Source organism: Euprymna scolopes, chromosome 10 (assembly GCF_053919585.1).
Source record: "Euprymna scolopes isolate OS-2025 chromosome 10, ASM5391958v1, whole genome shotgun sequence".
NCBI classification, from domain to species: Eukaryota; Metazoa; Mollusca; class Cephalopoda; order Sepiida; family Sepiolidae; genus Euprymna; species Euprymna scolopes.
The window spans coordinates 64,333,889-64,353,237 of record NC_136491.1 but is presented as its reverse complement, the minus strand read 5'-3'; the positions used below and the strand labels follow the sequence as shown (position 1 = coordinate 64,353,237).

The window sequence follows — 19,349 nt, the reverse complement described above, 5'->3', positions numbered from 1 at the left end:
AGTTTTAAATAAACAAAAACTCGCCGAAGAACTTTGATATTAGTGAAACAAGTTTGTTTACATTTTCATTCAGTCGCGTGGCTCGTTCATGCTGACAATTGATTTTTGTAATGATACTTCTTACTTTGGTCACTTGGCATTAAGTTATAAATCTCGATGTGTAGGTACACTCACTTTTATTAGTGGCGCTCCTTGATTTATGAGCGTAGTAATATGACACTAACAGATTATTAAAGAGGAGATATGGTGACATTTTCAGAATTTTTTCAATTGAATTTCTTTCATATTTCTTTCACTGAAGTTTAAGTTGGATTTTTTTCATGAAAAACTTAAAACACTTTTTTAAGCTCACCATATTGATAAGTGACCTTTTTTCTTTAAAATGGTACTATTTTTTTTATATGTAGAGACTCACAATATCGCGTACACCAAATCTGAAAAACACCAACTTTTTTTGTGTGTGTAAAAAATAAAGCGGTGTTCACCAAAATTAGTGACATAACTTGAAGCAACCGTGAAAAAAAAACTATTAAAGACACAAGAAAAAAAATTATATGTCTATAAATTAAATTTTATTTAAATCAAAACTTTAACCCAAAAAATAAACAAGATATCGCAAGTTGCAGTTAAGGGAAATTCAACTTTATTTACCAGTTTTGGCATCCTAAGCTAGTTTGGGATGCCTACTCAAAGAAGAGTCATTTTTATTTTGAGAAATGACTGTTCCTAGTCTGATGATTGCAGTAAAACTAATGTATAACTGACAACCAATTTCAGAGCATCTGCAAGAACTATTTTACAACTAATATGAGATAGTATCAATATGGAATTTCAATCAAGGGAAGTAACCATATGACATTGTCAAAGTTACCAAATTAAAATTACCAAAAATATTTAAAATATTAGTATTTAACACTTATTACATTTCATCTAATCACAGAGTTAACAAAATAAAGGAATTAAAAGTTCTATGGGTTTTTTTTTCTATGACAATAAAATGAAGATTGGGTTATTTTGATTAATGGCCTATCAACTTTTGCAGTAATTTCATGCAGTAATTAGTTTTCTGAAGAAATGTTTTACTTTTGTAAATGGATGTTAAAATAAACAGCGATTATGATATTTAACACAGAAATTAGCAGAATGAGAGGATTCCTAACTTTTCATAAATTTTATTAGTTATGTTCCATATATTTGATATCAAGCCAATGTTGGGTAAATCTGATAGTATTTAATATAAAAGAATGAAGCGAATCAAGTTACTAAAGAAAATGTATGATCAAAATATACAAACATGAGCAGAAAGATTACTAGGCAGAGAAGTTTAATCATTATTTTGCAACCTGATCACAAATGTGTAACACTTGACTAGCAAAGTATCCAACAATATTTTTTTAAAAAAGAAAAAAGAGGAGATTGCTTTCTGTTTGCTTTTTTCTTCTTTCTATTTTTAAATGAAAATAAGTTATTAGAATTTTACATAAACAACTGAACATAGTTGACTAGGATGTTTTAATAAAAAATATTAATTATAGTATGAACATATTAAATTATATTAAATATTTCGAAAAAGAATCAGAATCTATAAATACATTGGGATCGTGACTTTAGAACAGAATAATATTGGAATCATCCCATCACTAATCTGTACATAGGAAATATTTTTAAATTCGATGGAATTACATTATTTATAACAAAAATAGTTTATAAAGTTATTTATTAAGCTTAGAAAACTAGCATGAATTAACTATTTAATTCTAAGTTTAGCATGCAGCTGAACAAAATCAAGATCTATATTATATAGATGTACAGATTAGTGATAGGATGATTCCAATATTATTACTTCTGTTCTAAAGTCACGATCCCGATGTATTTATAGATTCTGATTCTTTTTCGAAATATTTAATATAATTTAATATGTCCACGTCAATTTAAAAAAATAACTTCAAACTGAAGAGACAAAAAGAAAGTCTGCAGCAACAAATTCGCTTAAAATCAGCTTAAATTATCGCCCCTAAATCAGTTTAAAATATCCACCAACAGGCAACAAAGCATCTCTAATCGTAATTGTTGTTATTCCAGGTTATACAACGTAATATTTAGTCCATATGCCATGACTTTCTGTTAGTGGTCGTCAGGAACTCATTAATCTCCACCTTTCGTATTTATCCAATAGAGAAATCGGCTGCAAATTGAAATGTGATGAGAAAACGGTACAAAAGATTGTGCAAAAAGCACCAAAACACAGGCAGTGTTCGTGATGCCCCTAAATCTGGTCGTACTAGAGTTACTTCTAACAGGGAAGACAATGCTATCAAGATCCATAGCCTAAGAAACAGATTAGAAATGGCTCTGCAAATCCAACAACAATGCAATCTTGTTAAAAAGTGCTCTCTTTCTACTGTCAAGAACAGATTAAAGGAATTTAATTTGCGAGGATATGTTGCAAGATGCAAGCCAATGATTTCTGTAAAGAACAGAAAGCGCCGTCTGGACTTCGTCAGATGCAATGAAGATCATGACTCTTCATATTAGTCAAAAGTGCTTTTTAGCGATGAAACCAAGTTCAATAGGCTACGCAGTGATGGTAGGCATCAGAGGACAGACAAAGAATTTAATCTTAGATGCTCAGTTTCAACGCTCCAAGGTGGTGGAGGTTCAGTTTTGGTGTGGGGCATTATTAGTACCAATGGTCTAGGGTCTATAGTTCGCTTGCAAGGTCAAATTAATTCGACCAAGTACATTAATATTTTGACTGAGCATTTTCTTCCCTACTTTGGTCGGAATTTGGATGATAATCCCATCTTCATGCAGGATAATACTCCCATTCACACAGCTGGCAATGTCAAGAGGTTCCTAGAAGAGCATGATATTCTGCGTTTGGATTGGCTTGCACAATCTCCAGACCTCAATCCTATCGAAAACATATGGCATTACATCAAGCAACAACTACGCAATAAAATTTCAAATTTGGAAGAACTTTGGACAAATATTGAAGTAAAGTGGGATGTCCTTTCCCCGGAGTATTGCTGCAGTCTAATTCAAGGAATTCCCAAACGATTGCAGGCTGTCAAATTGAAGATGGGCTATGCTACTAAATATTAACTAGTTCATTGTGTTCCTGTTGTATTTGTGTTGCATTAATGTCCTACAGTTACATTTAAATAACAATTTTCCATTGTGCGGACTTTCTTTTTACCTCCTCAATTTGAAGTTATTTTTTTCAATTGACTTGAACACTAGAATATTTCAATTAAAAGTCAAATATGAACAGGTAAAATTATAGAAGAATAAAAGGGCAATCAAATGAGGTATAGTTTGTTTAAACAGTTACATTAAATTTAGCTTAAATTTACAGTTTTTGAAAAAATTACAAGTGTGGACTTACTTTTTTCCCTCCTGTGTGTGTGTTTATATATATATATATATATATATATATATATATAATTTTAAGGGGATTAGAATAACAGTCCAAAGAGCAGAGTTTATTTTAATGTATTAGTAAATGTATTAATACAATTAAAAGAAAACAGTGCTTGTTGTAATATAGATATATAATAAGCTCGATAGGCATAGATATCCTAGAGCTATTTTAATATTGCGTAAAATGATTGATAATTTATAATTAAAATTAAAAATCGGTTTCAAAAGGAAAAACAAACAAAATCAATAAATTGTATGATCATTTCGGAAACAATGTTTTTATTGAGACAGACAATACGTCTTGGACAATAATTTTATCATTTGATTTTATAAAACAAAGTCTCCTCGTCAGCAAAAAAAAGTGGGTGGGGGTTTAAAGACACCAAAAATAAAACTGGCATTTTTTAAGTAAGGCAGATATATCTGAAAAATATTTAAAATATAAAGAAAAACAGTTACTTATTTTGATGTTGATAAACAAAGTAAAATAAAATAAAATCAGGTAGAAAAGTAAGGTTAAGAAGGGATATCTTTAATATTTCTAATAAAATATATATATATACACACACCTTTTATTCATCTGCCTTTAAAGCCCGTAAGTATCATCGTCAATCCATTAATTGGGATGTTATTTTAAATGTAGATTATGAATGGTCGAAATGGGGATATATACAAACTTCAAAGACGAATAAAAGGTATATATATATTTTTATTAGAAATATTAAAGATATCCCCTCTTAACCTTATTTTTCCACCCTATTTTATTTTACTTCAACATCAAAATAACTGTTTCTCTTTATATTTCAAATATTTTTCAGATATATCTGCCTTACTTAAAAAATGCCAGTTTTATTTTTGGTGTCTTTAAACCCCCACCCACTTTTTTTTGCTGACGAGGAGACTTTGTTTTATAAAATCAAATGATAAAATTATTGTCCAAGACGTATTGTCTGTCTCAATAAAAACATTGTTTCTGAAATGATCATACAATTTATTGATTTTGTTTGTTCTTCCTTTTGAAACAGATTTTTAATTTTAATTATAAATTATCAATCATTTTACACAATATATATATATATATATATATATATATATATATATATATATATGGTATATCAGCATGTGCAACTTTTTTTCAGAATTTAGAACATTTTAATGAAAGTTGTATACAATAAAAAATTTTAATATTTACATAAAAATAATTCTGAGATTCGTTGATGCAAAAATAGTGTCGTTTTTATATATATAGTTTAATGTCAAAAAACATTTTTGCACCAACCTTATATATATATATATGACAAATGTAGTCACTACTTTTTCCAACAGCAACAAAAAATAAACAGGTAAATTAATTATCAAATTTTATATTTAGTTTTAATGTAATGAAAAACAGCTCCAAAATTTGAAATTATGAAGGAAACTCCTTCAACATCATCAGTTTCTATTTTGCATGGAATGAGTCAGAAAAAAAACTTATTCTGCATTCTCAACAGTTAAAAGAAAATACTATTTTAGATTATTGTTAAAAATAAAGCAATACATAAAAGCACATGCAAGTTATATATTTAGAAAGCTCATTTTTATGTTTTCATACATATAAATATTGGACAAGATATATGCGAGAAGGAAATTGTAAGTTAAAAGGGTTTATTTGTAAATGTTGCATCATAACATTGCGTTGAAAATGCTGTAGTTTAAAGTTAATGATTTATTCTGTTACAAACAGAAAAATTTCACTCAACACAGGTTTTTGTTAATTACTTTGTACAGCATTCACCCAAAATTTGGATTAATTAGTTTCTTATTGTGAAATTTTATTCTAAAATCAAATTCTAATTCACATTTTAACATATATAAAATTGTAATTTGATGTCAAATTTTTTATCTGTTATAACAATTTCATTTTCGATCTTTATTCTTTAATTATCACCAAAAACATTTTCACTTTTCTATTTTTGCTTTTAAATTCATTAATTGGTTAAAATTTAGTTTTTGTGTAAAAATAAATATTCAAAGTTTGTTTTGCATGTAATTAGTGAGATTCTGCCATTTGTCATAAACTGGAATCCTATACAAGAAAGTACAGATTATGTTAACTATTATAAAGAGTTACCTAAATACAGGCAGCAAACGGAAATACTCAGTGCAACTGACATGTTTGAAGAGAAGGTCAAGAGTTATCTCACTAGAAAAACAAGTGTCGAACCGAATAGTATTACATAGAAATAATATATGTTCAGGAAAAAAGAACCACGCTTCTACACAGTTGGAACTAGAAAACAAAAGGTCAGATATGCCTAAAAATGTAAAGAGAATCTAAGCGACTCTGCTAGTATGTCAACAATTATAAGGCTAAGAAAATCAAATTTATGTAGTCTCTCCCCTAAAAAGCAACTTCTCTGAATAAAACCTTGCAAACCCCAGCAAGTCTCCATGTGTTTCCTTGCATGAGTAGATGAGTTAAACAGAAACTCAACAATCATAAGATCCCAACCCACACATTGAAAAGCGATGATAAAATAAACGAAAACTATGCATGCATATGTAAAAAGACTTTGATCTTTTTTTTATCGCTCACTGGCAATAACGCATAGGTGCATTTGTTGTAAAACACATATGCAAATGGTTCATTTATCTTTTAAGAAAATGCTCCAGTATTTTGCTAGTAAATTTAATTCTATGGAGACATGGCCTGTTCATTGACTTTCAAGAATAGATTGAATGGTGACTGGAAATAGACCAGCGACAACCGAAAGACCAAATAAACTTGGGCCAGCAGTTCAGAGTTCATGTAGCTGCTGACAAAAATATAGAAAAATTACCTCAATATCAACCAAAAGGGAGGGAGGAGGATAGATTAAAAAGTAACCATCGGAAAACAACTCAAACAGATAATGAGTAAAGAAGATTTCCATGCATCTGTGGAGGGAAATTCAACTCACAATATGAAATGAACATTCATTGAAGCAAAATGGGATGAGCTACTCGTCTAATGACTTGTAAGTGGTGTTCTATTATCACAGATAAGACGTTGGAAAACTAAGGCCAGGTCAGAAACCACAGTGCCGAAGATATTCAAGCAATTGGGCCAGGGGGTAAGAAAACTCAAGAATCAAATTTCCACTGGCAAATATGATCAACAGTTGGAAGAATGCAATCATGTTATCTACCAGATTTGTATTGCATGGTGAAAAAGGATTGACTAAAACACCAGTCAAGAAAAACAGATGATAGAAGATAAGAGACTTTTGTGAGGAAAAGAATTTATTTTGTTTATATATTTTATTCATATATTTAAATATATTTTTTTATGGTGAGAACACATTTTTGCACAACAAAGATTTGAGCTGCTCAGCTGTTGAATAACATAGGAGATACTAAGCTATTAAATTTTCAGTTTTGATTACATTATTGAAATTTTCATTTAATTTAAATCAAATCAAGATAATGTGGTAATCAATGAGGGGGTGGGGCAATACATGAAAAAGCCATCAAGAGGAAGGCTCTGATATACTGCATATACTCTTTCCTGATGATACGACAAGTAGAAATGAAATACCCCACAAGTGAAAACAACTGATAAACCGTTTCTTCCAAATATTTTCTGTTGTTTTCTTACTTCGAGTTTGTTAATGTTCCAGTAACAAATTTCATTTTACAAAGTTTATTTTGAGTGTAATTAAATTTTAAAATAGTACAAAATATTTTTTTGCAAGAAAAAAAAAAAAAAAAGAAATATAATTGCAAGCATTTAAAACATTGAATTAAAGTTAGATTTTCTACAAAAAGTAAATTAGAACATATTTTCTGGACTAAAAATACAATTTATGATGATCAGAGAGTGAAATTAGAAGAAATATTTCAATAGTCCCTATAGTACAATTGAATCAATAATTTGTTAATACCAGACTAATCTTACAACAGCTGAGCTAACTTCAAAAACAGAGTGCATAAAGTGATAGTCTTTTTTCATTAGAATAAAAATCAAACATCTGTTCTCCTGGTCAAGCAAAACTCTCCCCAATTAGTTTTATTACTTACTGACAGGATCTGCTACCATCATGCTGTTGATGGCATCATCCAAGTTCTTACTGCTATTTAGAACTTCCTCCAATTCATCACGAGTTTTGTGTGGGTAAAGCAGAACAAGTGTGTTCAGCTCAGCAACTTTCACCTTGTCCTTCTCAGACACAGCTTTTGTCACGGTTGTGTAGTGGCCTTTAGTGTCTTCATCATCATCTGAATTGTCATCAGACACAGGACGTCTATATTTTCGTTTTACAGCCTTCTTTCTGAAAAGAAATTATGTAAGTCTGTCCGGTTTAAATTGTAAATTCATAAAAATTCAAAGATTCGAGAACTTGATAACAATGCATTAAGGAAATTGCCATATTCATACACTAAAAAAATGAATAGCATGTCTAATAATAACCTAATATATAAGGTCCATTTGTTGGATTTTTAACACTGATAACTTTCTTCCTAATAAATTAGATGATTAAATCTGTTTTGAAGCTTTTGTTTCCTTCCAACTATATTCTTAAAAAAACAAAAACAAAACACTTAAGTCTGATGGCAGGCTGCATAAAATTGTATCGTCTTCAGAATGATTAAAATATTTCATATTTTTATCATTTATTTTTAATAAATACTAGAAAAACTGACCAGTTGATTGAGTTCAGATTATTTGGATCAGGACAAAGTTTACAAAGCCAATTGAATTTTTAAAGATAAAAAGACCAGATCAAAAATTAGTCTGTTGTCTAAATTTCTCCCTCTCATTTTCTTTCCAGCTATGGGTTAAATAGTATCAAAATTTATAGTGATATTCCCTATTGTTTATAATAATCAATTTGTGTCTTGTTTTATAGTTAGTTTTAACAGAGAGAGAGAGGAGAGGGAGAAGAGAAATTATCCAAAAGGCAAATATTTTTATAAACAAAAATACTGAAATTTTCTTTTTGTGCAGATCATGTAAGTACTATTACAAGCCAATGGCATATGTTGTTGGACATTGGCTTCATATCTAATATCTCTTATTTTTAAAACAATTATATGAAAAGAGAATAAAATAAACATCCAATGATTTCTAATTTCATGTGTTTTTATGATAACAGAATAAGAAACTTATTTTAAAATGTGATGCATCAAATTCCAATTAAAATACACAGAATCAAATTTGTTGAATATAACTGAAATTTTACAGATGACTAATTCCACTATAATTTGATTTTTTGTATTTTTATGACCATTAGAAACAAAATTATGGTTGAGCAAAGTTACAGAACATTTTTAAATTGATAAGGTATATCGCTGTATATATCCTTACATTTATTAATTTAAAGTTTTTTACATAAATATTTGTTCTATTGATAATAATTCTTTTGAGCTCTTCACTTTTTTTTTACATTTTTGCTTGTAATATTTTATGTGCTAGCCTTTGTTATAAAGACAAAGTCTTAGCCTCTTTGGCACCGAATCATAGAGCTTTTTTATGTAAGAATTTGGGATATTGTTGAATTGATCATTGGCCCATAATTGATCCAAGTTCCTTGGTGTATATTTTCCCAATTTAAATTTTTAAAAATTCCAAAGATTTTCTATGGAGTTTAAGTCAGGACTGTGCTAACCAGTCATCCATCCATATCCTTGAGCCCCTAAGGGGCATAGGCGATCTACAACTTTGTAGATGCTTTTGTAGCGACTGAATTCTTTTTACGGGGTGAGGGTGCTGGCCCCACGCCCAACCTTCCCAGAAGGTACATGCAGCGCCTAGCCTTCCCAAATGGTCACACATCTGGTACTGGCCAGGCTCAATGTTGCTTAACTTCAGTGATCTGGCAAGAACCGGTGTGTCAACGTGATTGTGCCGTACGCTGGCCAGTCAGCCAACACAGTAATACCTTTTTCTTTAAAAAAATTCTTCTTTTAGGTGTGGCACTTTGCTCCATCCTGCATAAATACATGTATATTTTGGTGGGTTGGAATGTATGTTTCATCCATCTTGGTATTTAAAACTATTCAAGTTGCCTTTATGCAGTTTGATGCATCTCTCTCCAGTAGTTAGCTTTAATACATCCCCTAATATTAATAGAGGAATTTGCCTCTTTGAAGGTTTTCACGACATATTTATACTTCCCATGTAGGGATGGGGTTGTTCTTACATATTCGGCCCCTTGGATAGAGGTCTATTTTGCATTAATCTGAGTAGACAATATTATCAAGTTCCTATTTTGTTTTTTTCAAACAGAAACTTTTCCTGTTAGCAACATGCCTCATTTTTTAATAGATTTTTTGCAAACCACATAAATTATGTCTCCTTAAAGTTCTTACATGTAGAAAGAGATATATTTATGGACGAATCTGTATTTGCAAGGAGCTTCTTATTTTATTTCTATTGCAAGTTACAGAGAAAATTTTTAATGTTTATCATATTTACCTTTGCCATATTCATACACTAAAAAAATGAATAGCATGTCTAATAATAACCTAATATATAAGGTCCAATCTAATTAAAACAAACAAAAAAGAAAAAAAACATTTTGAGGCAAAAATTATAAAAATGTACTGGGTGGCCACTTGAAACTGAGCAATGCTGTATATATGAGAGAGAGAGAGCATAAAAAAGAGCAGCATTCTGACCCTTGACAGAGAAAAATAAAACATGTTTCTTCACAGTTACTCTTCCATTAAAAACTGCTTAAAATCCAATAATCTTTGCATTTTCGTAAAAAAACAAGGATTTTTTTCAAACTTATTTTGCTTCATGAAAATGTTACAAATATCACAATGTTTATTGAAATATGGCCGCACACACAAATGCTCATTTCAGTTGGCATTTAGTGCATCAAAACATAAGGTTCACAAAGTAGTGCAAAAGTGAACATATTAAACATTGTGCGATCATAATTTCAACATGGTGACTCTTTTCCCCTATTGAAATGCATTAACATTCTAAGAGTTTGTGATTAGCCACAACAATAAATAGACAAGAGTACACAATTTTAAATGGTGAGGTTATTGCAAAGAAAGCAGCAAAGTAAAGAACAAATCATAAATTTTTTGACTTTTGTGGAAAAAATAAAGAGGAAGTTCCTTACACAGTCTTTTTCTTTCTCTTTATACGTTGAAATCCATTTACTTTGCCGCGCTTAGACCAATCCTGATGTTCGTCACTGTCCCAATCACTTTCTTCTCCATCTGTATCAGAATTTTCAGAATCTATTTTTGACTCAGTTTCCTCAACTGGAATTTTCTTTCCAAATACTGGAGATGTGCCATCTCTGACTTCATTATTAGCTGGGAGAAAAATAAAGTATATAACAACTTCAATATTTTACAATAAAAAAAAACAAAAACATTTTACTTTATGGTATTTTATAATCAATTAATATATATGCTCACACACATACATAGGGTGTCCCAAAACTAATCATCTATTTTGAAATATAAATTAACATCAAAATTGAAAATACATATATATATGTAACCCGCAGGACCCGTGTGGGAGTATACCCGCCACCCTACCTATAAAACAAAAAATAATGACCCTGAGTAATGATTCCCCTAGCTTTTAAATTTTTCCTCTCATCGAGTACAGGCTTTATTTTCAGATTAAAAAAGAAATTTAAAGTAGTATTTTTAATGACTGTAATAGTCGGAGAGTAATTTGTAATGATAATGTTTCAATAAATGGAACACACACTTATTTTGCCATGTTAGTTGTTAATGCTGCCCCTAGCCGTTAAATGTTTCCCTTTTCTATCGGTAAGGTGTATACAATTTTTCCCAAGGTATTTTGTTAATGTGAAAGCTAAGCATGTAATCTATGATAAATGCCGTGGAAATATGCACAAAAATTGCAAAGAAATATAAATGCTAATGGTAGCATTAACAGGAGTGGCCAAAATGTGGGTATTTACTGTAGAAGAACACTATACTTCCAAATGTAAGCGTGGATAATCGCTTGGATACTTTATGAGTAGTCTAAAATATAAAAATTAAATCATAGGGGCAGCATTGTTCAGGTCCACCAATTCTTTTTTTTTTATTTTAATTATTTTGCAATTTGAAAGTTATGTTTGTTTTAAAGATTTCAAAAAGGGTAAATGTGTCCAATAGCTGGCCCTAATTGGGTTGGCATACTCTAAATATTTGAAGCCAAATATTTCAGGAAAAAGGCCAAAAAAGATCTAATTGATAAATATAGCCAGATTTTCATAAAGTTAAACTGAGAAAACTGTGTGTGTAAATATATAAGCATTTATGTATTTTACACGTCACTGTTATTTTTGTGCTTATGTAGATTGGTGAGCTTAGAAACTGATGCATTTCATATATATTTATTATATTGAAGAGTTTAGCGTTCAAATAATCGCATCTTATTTACTACAACTGGTCTTTAAAAAAATGAAATTATAAGATTTTATGAAAAGAAACATGTTGTGGAAAAAAAAAATTGTTTGCAAAAAATAAGTTTGTTGTATTTTGTTCAATAAGTTTCCGGATCTTTTTCAGCATAATAAAAAAAAACTTACAAATCTTTGGGAGCTAACCTCTTCAATTTAGTCCAGAGTTAACACCTTTAATATAGCAGCAATCTCTATATAGCATTAATGTAATGTTCAAGGTAAAAAAAAAAGTTAAATTTGTTGTTTCTCACGCCTTTCACAATCACGTTAATGTAACAACATTTCTATGTTTTTGAGTAACCTGTAAACGAATACCAAATAGTTCTGCCATAAGCCAAACAATGTGCACACATGTACTGCTTGGCTGACAGTCAGAAAGCATAACGTTCTTACATAAAAACAAATTGTCGCAACAATTTTACATGCAATAATTATTATCATAATACCGAAAAACCTATAAATCTCATCAAATCGCATGGAAAAGGTAAAATAATTTACAAAGAAACTACAGTAGTTTTCCAATTGTTTTTTGTGTATGTTGTTTTTTTTTTTAGTAGAAATCTATATATAAAAGGCAAAATGTGTGTGACCATTTCGTGTATGTCTCGCAAAGGCTTCTTTCGCACACGCTCCCAGGGGGGGGGGTTACTATTGCTTAGAACTGTTTATATACCCCCTATATAATAATATCTACGATTTGGGAACACGTGTAGCGTATAGATTTATTTGCGTGGACTTATACAAAATTATTGCTATTTTGGCTTCTCACGTGTTGATTCGTTTTTTTCGTATAAAAAGCGAAACTAATTAAAAGTTAACAGCCTTCTCGGCATTGCGCCGGGAAACATCCAGAAGCAATCAGCTTTGATCAATGTTGTATATCAGACAGTTGCTATTCAATCTGGACAATTTGGAGCTGGTTTCCCCCTCCCCAACATCTGTTGGGGGAAAAACAGTCAAATTTGGGTAAACAAACCCAAACGCTGTGTGACTTCTATTTGACCTTCTTAATTATGTCAAATGGAAGCAGCAGAGTTAACTTTTATTGCGGACACCTGTTTTTAATAGTTAAATAAATTCAAACGTGTCTCCGTTGTATGTCGCGGTGGCCCAATGGTTAACGTTGCATGTTTTTTTTTTTTCACACTTTAATTTCCACCTTTGCCTCAAGGGTTTGGGTTCGATCCTCATACTCACCTACCAAAACATTTTTTTTTTTTATTATTATTTACCCCCCACCCCCAGTTCTGATTTACCTAAAACACCCAGGCATCACCGGGCACCCCCCCCCCCGCTAGTCTTAATGTAAAAGACACAAATATTTGGGAGCTAAAGTCTTCAATATATAAATGTATATGTAATGCGCCGGTTTAAAACATCCCCAATCTACATGTAGTATGTTTAACGTTATATAGCAAGGGCTGTTTATTTTTTTTGTTTTGACTAAGACGTCGTAATATGTTTCTTAGTGATGCTATATTTTAATGCTAGTAAGCATTCGTTTATGAAGCACAGAATTGGATTCCGAAATATGAGAATTAATAGAGTTCAACCAATCAGAATGGACAGACTTTAGAAAGGGAGCATTTATTATTTATGAATTGGAAATTGTAAAGATTACGTTAGGTCCATGTATTTATGAGCCAGTTACAGTCGGTATAATCACAGAATCTGTGGAACGTGTAGAATTCAATCCGGTGACAACAGGGAGTAGCGGTAGGACTAAATATTTATAGGGACTCCTTCCTCTAAAGATGTGATTGTGATGGTGTTGCTTGTAGGATGCAATGTAGCATTTATTATCATGACAATGTGTAAAAAAAAAATGAGGTTTGAAAGCGTTACAAGATAGTGGCTATTAGCCTAGATGTATATGTGGCATCTGTTGTTGCAAACCTACGATATTTTGGCCCAAAGAGTAATTTCTGCAGTCATTTTATTATATAGGAGATAACAAATGCTAAGTTTGCTTATATTTAACACATGTTAACTTCATGCTAGACTGAAAGAGATGACTATTCATATTTATTTATAATTTTATATCTTATTTACTGATTTTTTTTTTTTTTTATTCTACAAGTTTTATTTATTTACTAAGGAGTAGGTAGGCTCTGCCTATTGCCTAACTTCTATACTCATTCTTTGTCTATTAGTCAGGCGCAGTTACAACATAAGGGACTCACCCAAGATACTCTGTGTCTGGCCTTGATTCCTGATTAGGACAATGAACCCTGACTCCCCATTCCTATATATTTTTCACACAAACAGAGCAAATGGCTTTGCTTGACTGGTTTAGATTGTTATTGTAAAGTTGTTGCATGACATAAATTTAATTTCCCATCTTTATTTCCTGATAAAATATATTAAATAAAATAGATGAAATAAATGCTGAGATGAAGTACTGACCACAGGTTGAAAACAAGTAGAAATCTAGCTGAACACAATGTGCAATCAAAATTTTTGTGAAAAGGTTATTACTTTTAATTAATTATTTGCTTACTAAGTTATTGCTTATTCATACTGCACGCCTGTGGAATTGTCTTCCGTTTTTCTGCTTTCCGGCTGACTACAATATGGTTGTCTTCAAGTCTAACGTAAACAAGTTCTTCATGAGCCGTTCCATATAAGTTAACAAATTTACCGAATTTCCATTACTAATGATTACTATATTGTCCAATTTCTACTGTACACGCTTTAACCCTTATCATCGAATGGCCTCTTGGCCTTGATAATGTGGTGATGCCTGTGTAAAAAAAAAAAAAAAAAAAATCTAAACTTGTTTTTCTGCTCTTAATTACTGATAATCTTTTTAAAAATCATAAATTATCATTCCTTGACTAAATGTATGCTTAAATATAGGGCCTATACTGGCCGATACATATGGTTACTTATGTATGATACTAAAATAACTGGTATAAATTCTTTTATAAATGTTGAGTTAAAAGGGCTAGTTACTTTGCCTCCAAAATGACTGCCTGCATCTGTTTTGCATGATAAACAGTATTCCAAATCCTTATACTTCTAAATCCTACCCAAATTTCTGCATATCCTAATGTATATTAATACTGTATTCTTGTAGGCTAGATTATCTCTTCTGTTCCAACTGGACAAATAAACAATTGCTCTTTGCCCCAAACAGCTATAAAATCACATATATTGCATTTTCTTTTTTTTTTTTTTACGCAGTGATCACCACTTATCAAGGCCCGGAAACCACTCAAGGATAGGGGTTATTGCAAGTACATTACGTTAGTGTGGAGATTTGATGAAGTGTTTACTTAAGGGGGCGGTTCATTATGAATTTGTTAACATTGGACTTGAAGACATCCAAGGTGTAGTCCGGTGGGAAGCAGGCAGACAGAACAGACTTCCACAGGCGTGCAGTTCTAAGAAAGAAGCTTTGTTCATGGAATCCGCGTTTTGATTTAGGCACAGATATAGAGTGGGGGAAATTTTTCACAGTGGATTCAGCTAGACGGGTGTTTTTCGTGAAAGATTGGCGAGGGGGGACCAGAGATTGGAGTTCAGACGAGCACCTGCCATGGAAATAACGATAAAACAAGGATAGGCTCACAACGTCTCTTCTGTGGGAAAGAGGTTGAAGGGTAGAGAAAAGGGCATCCCCCACTAAGCCATGAAGTCTATTTTCTACTCTGTCAAGGCAGGATAGGCTGTTTTTAGCAGCTCCTGCCCAGATATGGCAACAGTATTCCATCCTTGGACGTACTTGGCTTTTATATAGATAGAGAATTGCATCATACCATGGAAGAGGGGGTTTATCTTCTGGTCTTTAATTTTAGAAGGTAGAACTTTAAAAATTGGTACTAAAAATCTAGTTATCTATATTGAGATGGCATGAATTATTTATAATTTATACCTATACTCTATAGCTTATCTATAAGATAGACACTTATTAGCCATAGTTTGTACTTATACTTAAAGTGATCTATATTAAGTAAAAACTATATCTTTCTTTTCCTTCGATGGGCTGAAATAATGGTGACACCAAATGGGGGAGGGGGACCTACTCAGTTCTCATCGACAACCTCCCTAGAGCTGGTAATTCAATCAAATCACCAGTTTGCAAACCTTAGATTGTTTATGAAAAAAGTAGGCTCTGCCTATCGCCTGGCTTCCATACCCCTTCTTTGCCTATTAGCCAGGAGCAGAGGTACTATCACAGGGACTCATTAGAGATACCCAGTGCTTAGCCTTGTTAGGGCAATGAATCCGCTTCAATACTGCCTCATTCGCTTCCCCTAAAACTGGACATTTTGAGTGTGCTTGTTTACCATGTATGCTAACATAATTGGATGGGCCACTCTTGTCTGACAGGTTTGAGGGTACCAGTTTGACAGTTTGCGCATCAACTGTATTCTGACTGACACTACAGGAGCCCTAACTCTTTAGTAGCCCATAGAGTAACTGCTCTATCATCCATTGTATACTATCAGGATGGTTGTAGTGCCATGTCATATATGGAAAGAGACCCTGTACTCATCTCCGGTGGTCATTCTCAAAGCCACATTCTTGTCGACGAAGAGTCGGCTGATGGTCTACTTGATGCTGGCTATGCACATCCACTTTGCATCTCTTACCCTAAACCGAAACTATGAAATAAAATGAAATGACAGCTCAATCCAAAATAACTATCAAACCAGATGCACACTCAAACAACAATTAGCCTCCTCCTTTCAGGCAAACATTTACAAATATCCATGGACTTAGAACTAACAGATGATGTAGAATCATTTCTCCTAGCAAACTCTTTAAGATATTTTAGAATTAGGTGAAACTTTGTCATAAGGACTGACAGACACATGCACAGACTTGGGAGTCTATATTCATAACAACCTCCTTGTGACTAGGAAATCTAAACTAGAATCACATAACCAGGCCTTCATGTCCTTTAAATTAACTTTACAACATAGCGTTAACTACTTATATTTTCTTTACCGTTCTCCCTCAACCCAGGACTGTACTCTAATCAATCAAGTCTCGGACAGCATAGATGTAGCAAAATAACCTTCTTAGTGACACTCAATATGGTTTCCGTTCTGCTAGATCTACAGCAGATGTGCTTACAGTTATAGGATTAGCAAATCTCTCGACGGAGGCAACCTTTCTAGGGCAATTGCTCTTGACATATCTAAGGCCTTTGATAGGGTATGGCATAAAGGTTTACTTCATAAGATCTCTAGCTATGGTATAGCTGGAAATGTCTTCTCAATTATTAAATCATTTCTTTCTGATAGGTTCATAAGAGTAGTAGTTGAGGGGCAAAAATCAGAAGCTCACAGTATTAATGCCGGTGTCCCTCAGGGGTCCATCCTGGGCCCAACTCTTTTCCTGATCTACATTAATGATCTTCCAAATCACATCCTTACATTTGTAGACATTTATGCTGACAACACTACCATTTATGGTAGCATATCTAAGACAGTAAACGACCAAGTTCTCTCCAATTCTCTCTCCTCTGATCTTCAGCATGTAGTACAATGGGGAAAGGAGTGGCTGGTTACTTTTAATGCATCTAAAACCAAGCTTCTCTCTTTACATCATCAACATTCTGATCCCCATCTGGCATCAATTGAAATGAATGGCTCTCGTCTTCAGGAGGCCTCAAGTTTTGACAAGCTTCTGGGCTTGACCATTACTCCTGATCTTAAATGGAACACGTACATCAAATCTGTTGCCAAGGCCGCTGGAAAAATCATGGGATCTTTCTATCGATCCAGTAGATATCTCACTGCTGATGCAATTCTCTATCTATATAAGAGCCAGGTACGTCCAAGGATGGAATACTGTTGCCACATCTGGGCAGGAGCTGCTAGAAAGGACTTGTCCTGTCTTGATAGAGTTCAAAATAGACTTCGTAGCCTCGTAGGAGATGTCCTTTTCTCTTCCTTGCAACCTCTATCTCACAGAAGAGATGTTGCGAGTTTGTCTCTGATGCATCGTTATTTTCATGGAAAGTGTTCGACTGAGCTTCAATCTATGGTCCCCTCTCGCCAAACTTTCACAAGAAACACTCGTCTAGCTGTAAACACTATCAATAATTCCCCCCACTCTTTATCTGTGCCTAAACCTAAACGTAGATTCCATGAACAAAGCTTTTTTATTAGAACTGCACGCCTGTGGAATTGTCTTCCGTTTTCCGGCTGACTACAATATGTTTGTGTTCAAGTCTAACGTAAATAAGTTCTTGATGAGCCGTTCCATATAAGTTATCAAATTTAACAAATTTTCATTACTAATGATTATTATATTGTCCAATTTCTACTGTACACTCTTTAACCCTTATCCTTGAGTGGCCTCTTGGCCTTGATAATGTGTTGATACCTATGAAAAAAAAGAAAAAGTCCAATGTGAACAAGTTCTAATTGAATCGTCCCCCTAAGTAATCCAAGTTACAAAATTCCCACTGTTTACTATGCTAAAATCACAATGACTAATGTATACCTATTAACCCTTATCCTCGAGTGGCCTCTGGGCCTTCATAAGTGGTGACACCCATGTAAAAAAAAAAAAAAAAAAAAAAATGTAGCACACTCCCTAGATACTAGCACCTAAATACATGTATTCAGTGACAGTAATTGGCTTGGCTTCTCTAACTAGCAATACACATGAAAAATTTGAAATAGCTTAAAATATTTCAATATTGGAATAAATAGAAAGAGCTTGATGAGCTAAAAAAAAGAATCTTCTTAAATTTTTTAAAATCCAATTAAAATTAAGGAAGTTATGACTATTTTTGTGCCTCACACGTTTGGATATTTTTCCCTCTTTAAGACCATATGCATTTTGTCACATTTTTTACACTACTTTTTCAGTAAAAATGCTATATCTTTGTTAAAACACAAGACTAAGAAATGAAATTTACTATGTAAGTGTATTTTTGTGCTAGGAATTAGAATATGCCACTGAAAATCTCCAGAAATTAATGGTTTCCAAATAATCTGCAGTAAATGCACATAAATATGCTGCAATTTCTTAAAAATGCTATGTATCCATTAAAAGAAAAGAAGTTAAAGAATTCAAAGTTGAATTGTAATGCATTATATGTACAAAAAACTGAAATCGAAATCTAAGACTGTTTAAAAATGAATATATTGCAATATTTCTTTAGTATTATTGTAGATTAATACCTTCCGCTAACCTCCCACCCCATCTGACCACCTCTCCAAAATATGCGATTTTACCTTTCTAGGCAATTACGTGTGAATACCTTGAAAAACTTTAATGAATGATAAACAAGTATTATTTTAGAATTTAATGATTTCCCATTTTGAGTCATTCTAGCGTTTTAGGGCAGTTAACCATTTTTTTTTCTATCGGAGATAAATCCTGTGCACCTTTATTATTTTTTTTTTAAAGACGATTATGTGTGGTTTTAAGAGGGTCTTTGTGCAATTACGAGAGGGTGGAGAGGTTGCCACTCTGACTTTGGGTTAATGATAGAGCTAAGGAAAATTATGTGTGAACACCCTGAAGACTTGATAGAAACAAAAACAA

General features: G+C 32.4%; 1 protein-coding gene across 3 annotated transcripts in view; it reads right to left on the bottom strand.

The window, feature by feature from the left end:
- Positions 1-19,349, bottom strand: part of LOC145286021 (SWI/SNF-related matrix-associated actin-dependent regulator of chromatin subfamily A containing DEAD/H box 1-like) — a 148,180-nt gene that overhangs the window by 113,413 nt on the left and 15,418 nt on the right. For all 3 annotated transcript variants that reach the window (XM_080134639.1, XM_080134640.1, XM_080134641.1), the window contains exons 2-3: positions 10,524-10,722; positions 7,465-7,715 (exon numbers count right to left, since the gene is read on the bottom strand). In XM_080134639.1, coding sequence (XP_079990765.1) covers positions 7,465-7,715; positions 10,524-10,722 — 450 coding nt within the window. The remainder of the gene's footprint in view (positions 1-7,464; positions 7,716-10,523; positions 10,723-19,349) is intronic.